At 33.5% G+C, this 10,035-nt stretch overlaps 1 protein-coding gene across 1 annotated transcript; it reads right to left on the bottom strand.

Annotated features, from left to right (window-relative positions):
• Positions 1-5,918: 5,918 nt before the first annotated feature.
• On the bottom strand, positions 5,919-8,567 carry LOC132641743 (rust resistance kinase Lr10-like). The gene is made up of 3 exons (XM_060358827.1): positions 7,695-8,567; positions 7,387-7,437; positions 5,919-7,220 (listed from the first exon to the last, which is right to left on the bottom strand). Exons 1-3 carry the CDS (start codon positions 8,413-8,415, stop codon positions 6,133-6,135), a joined length of 1,860 nt encoding a protein of 619 aa, XP_060214810.1. The 5' UTR covers positions 8,416-8,567; the 3' UTR covers positions 5,919-6,132.
• Between the last annotated feature and the right edge of the window lie 1,468 nt (positions 8,568-10,035).

Below are 10,035 nucleotides of genomic sequence, written 5' to 3'. Positions count from 1 at the left end.
GCGTTATCAACATTGATATGGCGGCCTTTTACAAGACAATGGCCACCAACGCGCTAGAATCAGCATTTACCATCAAGCATATGCCGAGACGAAATCCTTTATTTTCGTTGTTTAATTGTTGTATGAACTGTGAACATGAAACCTACAGACAATGTGCTGACTAGAATACTTTAGTCCTCTTTCGGATAGAGTTTCTCTGCCAATTTGTTTGTTGCTGGAATGAAAAATTTCCTTGTGAAATGTTTTACGGTAAATTGAAAGTCCTAAATAACAATTACTCCTAACAAAGATCGAAAGTTGAAAAGGGAGATAAATGCCTTTGTGAATTCCCTTTAAATTCATTCACGTAGGAAGATTAATGTACAATCTGATTAGATCCTATGGAGCAGTTCTAAAATTAATTTATAACCATACACTGTTTGGATGGTTGTTACAAATTGTTTCATAATGTATCGAATTATATCCAATTGAGTTGTATTGTATCGTACTGTATAGTATTAAAAAACACAATATTTGGATAGATTGTATTGTTTCACATCGTGACATAATCTCACACATCTGCGATTTAAATGATAAACCTATAAGGAAAGTAGGATACAGGATAAAGCTACTATAAAAAGGAATGTAAAACATAAAATAAAATTATTAGATAATAAGTGAGGTAAAAGATAAAATAAAATTATTAAATAATAAGTGAAGACAAAAAAAGAAAAAAAAAATAAGGTAACGACGTGATCATACTACACAGGTAGCGTTTCTCTGCCAATTTGTTTGTTGCTGGAATGAAAATTTTCTTTGTGAAAGGTTTTTAGGTTAAATAAGAAGTCCTAAATAATAATTACTCCTAACAAAGATGAAAGTACATCGAAAAGGGATGATTGCTTTTGCGAATGCCCGTTAAATTCATTCATGTAGGAAGATCATTGTACAATCTGATTAGATCCTATATAGCAATTCTGAAGTTGATTTAGGCGAATCACCATACTCTGTTTGGATGGTTGTTACCAATTGTTTCATAATGTTTCCTATTATATTGTACTCCTTCCGTCTTTATATGACATTCTTCCTTTTTAGTCAGTCTTGAAAAGAATAACATCTTTCTATATTTAGTGACAATTTACTTTTACACTTCCCATTTTACCTTCAGTGAGATATTTACGACCATATAAATATTTATGACTTATTTTAGACCACAAGTTTCAAAAGTTTTTCTTTTATTTTTAAATTTCCTGCCTAATCAAATATCCTCATATAAATTGGGACGGAAGGAGTATTGAGTTGTGTTGTATCGCACTGTATTGTTTTTAAAGAACACAATGTTTGATTAGATTGTATCGTTTTCCGTCGTTACATAACCTCACACATCAGCATTTTGAATGATAGACCTATAAAAAAAGTAGAATACGAGGTAGAAAAATTCTTTGTGAAATGTTTTTAGGGTAAATTAGAAGACCTAATTACAATTACTCATGACAAAGATGAAAGGAGATCGAAAAGGGGATAAATGCTTTTGTGAATGTCCGTTAAATTCATTCATGTAGAAAGACTTGTGTACAATCTGATTAAATCCTAATTAGCAGTTCTGAAATTAATTTGGGCAAATCACCTATCTCTTAGCGATAAATCAACAAAGATTTTCCAGGTTCACTCGTCTACAGTAATCGGTGATAAGTATTCTTCTCCTCTGGTTAAGGATCATTTTGTCTTCTTTCTTTCTTGATTCAAGCTGTCTTTTTCTTTCCCCTTTTGGTTACTATCATATGTATTTAAAATAACGTTTCTATTCATTCATTCTGAGGGTTTATCGGAAATAGCATTCCTACCCTACAAAGGTAGGGTTAAGGTCTGCGTACATCCTATCGAGTCTGGAACCAAAATGACCCAAAAGAAAAACTTTTAAACCAAAATACTCCAACAAATAAAAGGTGACATAAGTACCTTTAGCGCAGTAATTTACTGCGCTAAAGGACTTAACCGTAATGGTTCGGTTAAGTCCTTTAACGCAGTAAAATATTGCGTTATAGAACCATTAAAAAAAAAAATCTATAACGCAGTAAAATACTACATTATAGAAATAGTAAAAAAAAAAATTGGTCAACTTTATTTTTTGTAACACTTTAGTGTTTTTTTTAAAACTTTGACCAACGATTAGTCGTGTGTCAAGACTCCGAAACGTTAATATTTTATATAGAACCTGATATTTTTTTTTGCGTACAATAATGTAGGCTCAATACATCAAGGATACGTAAACGTTCGGATCATCATTTTAGGGATTCAAAAGGTATCCGAAGTAAGTTTTATTTGAAAACTTTAGGTTTAAGTGTTCTATATATACAGACTTGAATACTTGTTGTCATTAGCTTAAAGTTTTTTATTTTTAGGGTTTAGATTTAAGTGTGTTATTTTGTGAAGCGTAACTTTATTTCGAATATGCGCAATTTTTTGCGCTCGGGCGTCTGATTTGCGTGATTTTATTTTTTTGCAACATATTCGAAATAAAGTTATGCATTAAAAAATAACACACTTAAATCGCAACATCTTATTTTAATAAATCTTTTCTTTGCAACACTTACGTGTTTTTTCTATACTTTAACCAACGATTAGTCGTGTGTCAAGACTCCGAAATGTCAATATTTTATATAGAACCTGATATTTTTTTCTACGTACTATAATGTAGGCTCAATACATCAAAGATACGTAAACGTTCAGATCGTCGTTTTAGGGGTTGAAAAGGTACCCGAAGTAAATTTTGTTTGGAAACTTTGTTTGAAAACTTTAGGTTTAAATGTATTATTTTTTAAGGTTTTGATTTAAGCGTGTTATTTTTTTAATCAAGACATAACTTTATTTTGAATATAAATCTAATTCTAAAAAATATAGGGAGAAAAACTAGTTGTAAAGTGGTCAAATTTTAGATGGTCATAACTTTGCGCAGGGATGTCCGTTTTATGCGATTTTTTTTTATCTTGCGTATTTTTTTGAGATCTACGCGGGCAAACCGCCATTGGGCTAGCCGATTTTTAAAAAACACTTGTTATCCTATTCAATTTCAATTTTTCCCTCAAATTGGCTTGAAGTTTTTAGTTTTCTTTACTTATAATATGATGATACGCAACAGATTTCAACATAAAAATTTCGGGGCAATGTAGCTGTGAATGTCAATTTCACTTTTGTGGTTTCAATTTTTCAAAATAAAGCAGACCAATTTTCTCGACATATAAAGTTGACTAAAATAACCTTATAAAAATAGAACACTTGAACCTAAAGTTTTTAAACAAAACTTACTTGAGGAACCTTTTCAACTCCTAAAATGACGATCCGAACTTTTACGTATCCTTGATGTATTGAACCTACATTATTGTACGCAGAAAAAAATATCAGGTTCTATATAAAATATTGACGTTTCGGAGTCTTGACACATGACTAATCGTTGGTCAAAGTATGAAAAAAAACACTAAAGTTTTGGAGTCATTTTGTTTCTATTCATTTCTGGAAAAATTAGGATGGAATCTACAACTAGATGAAATTTTTCTTACTAATCTAGTGTTTAAACTAAACCATTAGATCCACAACATAATAAAATACTTACACGCATCCAGAGTTTGCATAAATCAAATTCACTTATCATGGTTAAGCGATAAGATGAGGTGAGAATGCATGCTGATTAACTTCGATACGTGATAAAAGTTTATGTGCCCCAAAAGTTGTGTTTTTTTTTTTTTTTTTGATAAGTAAAAGTCCTGTATTTTTGGCAATTTTGGAATTATCATCTATTTTCTTTGTAACTCTCTTGCTTCTTCTTGATGCCTCTTCAATACAAACTCTTACTTCATCAAACAAAAGTTAAAATAAATAAATAAATAAAAGTACTGTATTTTTTATTTAGTGCAAATACCGAGTGCGACTAATAGCCTGTTTGACCAAGCTTTTAAAATTTGTTTATTTTAAAAAGTATTTTTTTTTAAAAGTATTTTTCAAAAAAGCACTTTTAGCGAAAAACAGTTTATGTTTGGTCAATTAATTAAAAAAGTACTTTTGAGCATTCATTAGTGTTTGATCAAGCTTTTAAAAAGTGCTTCTATTTGTATTTTTTTCAAAAGTACTTTTCAAAAAAGTGTTTTCGGGCAAAAGCTGTTTTTTTTTTAGCTTCTGAAAAACTACTTCTGCTACTCCCAAAAAACATTTATTTTCTCCTAAAAGTTTGGCCAAACACTTCACTTTTTTTCAAATAAGCACTTAATGAAAAAATAAGTACTTTTGGGAGAAAAATAAGCTTGACCAAACAGGCTATAAGTTGTTTCCAATAATTGTATCTTTTTTCCCTTCTGTCTTGGTTAGTGAAACTAGCGTTGCATTTGAAGAAATCATGATTAAGGAAGAAAAAAAAAAAAAAAGGACTAATAATTGAGGAAGCGAACAAAATAAGAAGATTAAGCCATATGGTATTATCCCATTGCTCAAACAAAAAATTTCCTACCTCCAAAAAAGAAGACGACTAAGCCGTTTATCTAGACTTTTTATTGTTACCATTGTCAAAGAAAATCTGGTCTTTTTATTTTGTTATCATTATTTTCCAGTCAATCTTAGGCGGCAGTATATTTGACGTCAAGGTCGTTAGTGGATTTAGATTCAAAGAAACAACCATTCAAAATGCTATGAAGAAATTTTCCAAGTGAGGAACTTTTCTGAATATGAGAAGATAAAAATCATCTAGCAATAGCTGAGATTCAAATTCTAAAGATAAATTTCTTTAGAATTTGAGGAACAGTTGTTATAATACTGATATAGTGATTACACAGATAAAAACAGAATTTCTAGACAGGACAGCTAAATATAGAGGGTCTAGGAAGGCTCGAAGATGCATTAGATTAATTCCAACAATTTTTCTTGTAATTAGTTTTTCAGTTGGAGGCCTCGAGGATATAGAACCCTTCCTAGAAGGTGGCTATAGAATTTAGGTGCTGTGTAGGTGTATTGGCTCTTCTTTGTTTGTTAATGGTAATGTTTACGGTTTACCAAGAAAAAATTCGTTTAATCCAAAATGATTGTTATTCCCCTTTCTGGAAGTCTTTTCTCAGTTTGCATGACACATTCAACTTGTAATTTATTTACTGAGTTTAAACATTTATATTTAAATTTTAAAATAAATAGTTATAGTTAATATTAGCTCTGAAAATGAGAAGAAATTTAGTCTGCAAATATGAAATTTAGCTACATACTGGTGTGATTTTACCCTATATACGGAAGAGGTTGAAGTTTCACTTGTTTCTGTTCAACCAATTTTCAATCCATCCAAACCCGACCCAACACGCCCGTTTATCACCACTATTTAGTAGTGACACTACTTATCACGTATGAGCCATACTAGGATTTGCATTTCAGGTTGATGAATATATGAATGCCTAGAAAACAAAGAAATAAGAGAGCAGAAAGAGAACTATCATGTTTTGCAATAAGAATTTGCAAAGTACTTATGGATTGAGAGGTCTTTTTACTCTTCCTTCCCTTTTTGTTCATTGAAATCTGGGAAAACTTTGCATTTTGATGACGTAAACTCGTAAAGTCATTAGATCCTTTCAACTTTCATGTAATAGTTTTACATCCCCGACGACTAATTATGCAATACAAACTTAAATCCTCATTGCTAAATATATTCATTTCTCTGAAGATCTGGACAGATTATTACAACATTGGTTAAACCAAATCTTTCTTCTCTTGCTAGTTAAGCACCCGCATATGCTTCTCCTGATAATCAACTTAATGTTTATCTACTCCACCAAGATACTTCTGCATATTGTCACTAGCTATAGAATGCCATTAAATTCATTTAGGAAGATTAATGTACCATCTGATAAGATCCTATGCAGTAGTTGTGAACTTCCTTCAGACAAATCGCTGATATTTTTAGCGATCAATCATTAAGAAATATATGATTCTACATCATTTAAGACTCAAGGACATATAAGTACATTGGATACCAAACTTAACAACCTCTTCTAAGGAGAAAATAGAGACAACTGTACCTGCTTTTACTAAAATTCCATAACAAAAATGAGACCACACAAATAATAGCTGACATATCAACAAACAAAGCTTAGGTCAATTCTACTGCTGATGAGGTCAATTCTAGTGCTATGAATCTACCTCTGTTCTTGAGGGAGAATATAGGTAAGGCGTGGGAGGAATTTGCAAAGAGTTTAGGTTCCCCTCTAACATTTCGACAACCTTCGTCATAGATGGTCGATTTGAGGGACCAGTTTGGACGCACCATAGACTTGCTATCACCATCTTTCGTGCACATTCTTTGTCCTCTTCATTCATTATCCCAATTAATTGAAGTTCTTCATCTAGTTCAATTCGTTGACAGAGCCATTCTGGAAAGTAGATTTCACTCGTATGATCAAGTCTGGCGTCAACATTTTTTCTTCCTCCAACCATCTCTAGGACCATCATTCCGTAGCTATAGACATCAGACTTGTGAGAGACACCTCCCAAGTTTCTGCAAACAATTTCTGGAGCAATATAACCAATAGTCCCTCTGGCACCTAACATTGACACAATGCTCTCCTTTTTCATGCATAGTTTGGCAAGGCCAAAGTCAGAGATCTTAGGACAAAAATCTTCATCAAGCAGTATATTATGAGGCTTTATATCAAAATGTAAAATCCGAGTGTTACAACCACGATGCAAGTACTCCAATCCTCGAGCAATGCCTAGTGAAATTTTGTACAGTACTGGCCAATCCAATTGGCGAACTCTGTCGGATATTTCCTCATAGATAAACTTTTCAAGAGATCCATTTGGCATGTATTCATAAACGAGAGCTCTTTTGCGACCCTCAAAACAAAATCCCACAAGGCTCACGATGTTAACATGTGATGTCCTGCTAATACTTCCCACCTCGTTAATGAAATCTTCACCACTGCCTTTCAGTTCATTCAGGACCTTCACAGCCACATGCCTTCCATTCTGCAAACTTCCTTTATATACATAACCATATCCTCCTTGACCTAGTTTGTTTTTGAAGCGACTGGTCATCTTTCTGACGTCTGAATAGCTGTATCTCTTTGGAGCATATGGCCCATAGTTTTTCAGAAATGCTTCAATATTTCGGTGATCCTCAGCTTTGGTTTCCCAAAACCTGAGGTACTTGTGCCAGAAAATCTTTTTTCTGAAGCAGAAGAGCAAAGTCAAAATTCCAGTGCAAAAGAAAACTGCAACTGTGGAAAAAAAATAAATAAAGTCATGCACTGGGAAGAGTCTGCTTTTGGGACAATTCAACTAGTACAATTTTACAAAGAGAAAAAGAGCAAAAGGGGAAAAAGAATCGAAGGAGTTTTCAGGGCAGTCAAAGATTTAAGAGTAGAAGAAAGAAGGTGTAGTTGCCTGTGACTATGACGAGCAAGGTTGTCCGAAGATGACGCTTTTTCAATGTTCCTGCAACACTAACACGAATAAATAAATGAATAACAGATGAAGGAACTAGGTATTCTACTTCAGTGATGCCTTCTAGCTTATTTGCCTATATCTCTCAAAGTGCTCCATCCTCATAACATAGATCCAGAGAATATTCTTATTCATAAAATATGCAGTTTGTCTTGTTATCTTTGCCTTTAACTATGAAGTACAATGAAACAAATTTCTTTGAGTATTATATCTCATTGAAGATTAAAGAGAGAGTTTTTCTTGGATACCTTTGCCTTCACCAGTAGAACAAAAAAAATTGTTGTTACTGTCAACTTCACACCGTCCTCCTCTAGAATAACACTGATTACACTTATTAGATACACTCCATCCTAGAGAAACTTCAGCAGCTAACAGATCGAACAGGTCGCTACTGTTCGGTTTTGATTCAAAACCTGACGCCGTAGGCAATTGAATCATTGAACAGCTAGTAGGAAGAGTATATCCTGTAGAAGAAATGGATGAGATGTTATAGTATAATGTGAAACTTTCGCAGCCATTGTAGCTCTGAAAACCCTGGTAAGAGAAATCTTCTTGGAATCTCTTCTTGCTAGAATTGCATCTGAACAAGGTGAGGAAAGGGTAGACTCTATAGGTGATTATAGGAGATATTGGGAGAGAGAGATTTCTCTCAAAAGATTGACAACTCTTCTTATTCAAGAAATTTTCAAGAATAGGGTCCTTAATTGTGACAAAAACATTCTGCTTTGCAAGAATTTGATACTTCACTCCTTCCAATTCAATCATGGGATGTGGAATAGCATCACAATCCACCTTGCATAACCCACAATCAGGTTGAGTGGGTTTGTAGAAAGGAAAGCTCAGAATTTCCGAACTTCCGCATTGGAATTCATCCGGACAGTTTGAATAGGGAGTGTTCTGTCCTTGAACTGAATTAAAGCACCACATATGAACCAAAATGAAGAGAAAGAACCAAGAAACTAAATCCATGATGAAACCTTTTGGTTAAAAGAAAAAAACATCAACTGCAGCAACAGATATCGGTATGTGTTTAGTATATATATATGTTAAAGGGTATATTTGCAAAGACTTTGAATTTGAAATTGTGCAGCGACTGGCAACTAAGGATTTTTCTCCTGTGGTCAGGGGTCATTTTCACTTCTTTCTTTTTCGTTTCAAGATGTCATTGAAAAGTCTCTGCCTTAAAATATAGGCAACTTCAAAGGACTTCCATTGTTCAGTGGACTTCCTTTTTGCATATGTTTGACTTCAGTTAGTGGATTTGGAAACTTCCGAGAAAGCAAAATTAAAAGAAACGCATTCAAAACGGTATGAGTGAATTTTTCCAAGTCCGGAACTTCTCTGTATGTGGCAGATTAAACTCTTGTAGCGATAGCTCAAATTCAACCGCTAAAAGTAGTACTTATCTATGATTCAAAATAGTTGTTATTGTGTATATTATTCCAAGAGGTTCAAGATACAAAGACAATTACAGATTTTATAGTGCATCTAAATAATGAATGAATCTGAGAAGAAAATCCTTACTCTGCTTCACTTGTCCAAATTTTATTCATATGTACATGATTTACTTACATTTTTGCAGATTTTATCCGTCTTGTTTTGCTCATGTTATTAAGATGATTATTAAGGTGCAATACCATGAGTATTTCCCGACCTGGGAAAACTATGACCGTCATGATATGATGTTTAGAGACATGTAAACATAGACGCATCTTTATTAACATATGATGTATTTTTTTTTATTGATAATGAACGGCAGCCCCTGCTTGATTTGCAAAAACATTTCTCATAGGCTCCCGAGCATGAGAGGCAGATAAGAGATGCCTTTAATGCACAAGCCAACATAGGCTATCTGAGTTTGCTTTGGGATGCTTAGAACAAGATGAAGCAACTCACTTGAATTGGTGATACAAGTTATTCCATTTAAAGTACTCTTACTTTTTAATTCATATAACTTGTATCCTAATTGACATACGTTTCTTTTTATTTGCAGTAAAGGAGTAAGGGAGTGTTAGAACCTAGGAATTCACCCTTTCAGTTCACCACCTGAAAGTTCACCAAAACAGTCTAAGGGACCTGGTCCCTAAACTGTTTTCACAGATAATGATGGAAAGTAAATAAGGCAAGATATTTACGTGGAAAACTCATTGCTCAAGGGATTAAAAATCATGACCTACCCTAGTAGAATTTCCAACTTCACTAGACTGAGCAATGTTCAGATTATAACCTATTGTAACCTAGGAATTAAACTCTTAATTCCTCTCCCTTACAATATCCCTATTGTAAGCAACTCTCGACTACCTCTAGCCAAGCAAACTAATACACCTTGCCTATCCCTAGACAAGTGTACCACTCAAAGGTTAAGTAGGTGAACAACCCACAAACAACTTCTGATAATTCAAATCAATGCAACTAGACTAGCTCTAGCCTAGTGTGCCACTCAAAAGCTTGTGAAGATAAACTTCTTACCAAACAGCCCTTGAGAATTTAAGCACCTACAAACAGTTTCTTAAGAGAAGAGTAGGTTTACAAATTATAGCACAAAGGAACAAAGACTCAGCAACCTAAGGACTTAAAGCATCTTCAGTT

The sequence above is a fragment of the Lycium barbarum genome, chromosome 5 (genome assembly GCF_019175385.1).
Source record: "Lycium barbarum isolate Lr01 chromosome 5, ASM1917538v2, whole genome shotgun sequence".
In the NCBI taxonomy this organism is placed as follows: Eukaryota; Viridiplantae; Streptophyta; class Magnoliopsida; order Solanales; family Solanaceae; genus Lycium; species Lycium barbarum.
Note: the sequence above shows the minus strand (reverse complement) of the source record. Positions and strands in the feature narration are given on the sequence as shown.

Excerpts from the sequence above, each read along its gene's own strand:
- LOC132641743 (XM_060358827.1), bottom strand. The coding sequence starts at position 8,415 with ATGGATTTAGTTTCTTGGTTCTTTCTCTTCATTTTGGTTCATATGTGG. Across the intron at positions 7,438-7,694 it reads TTCTACTGGTGAAGGCAAAG|GAACATTGAAAAAGCGTCAT; the intron begins GTATCCAAGAAA and ends TTAGTGTTGCAG. Across the intron at positions 7,221-7,386 it reads CTTGCTCGTCATAGTCACAG|TTGCAGTTTTCTTTTGCACT; the intron begins GCAACTACACCT and ends TTTTTTCCACAG.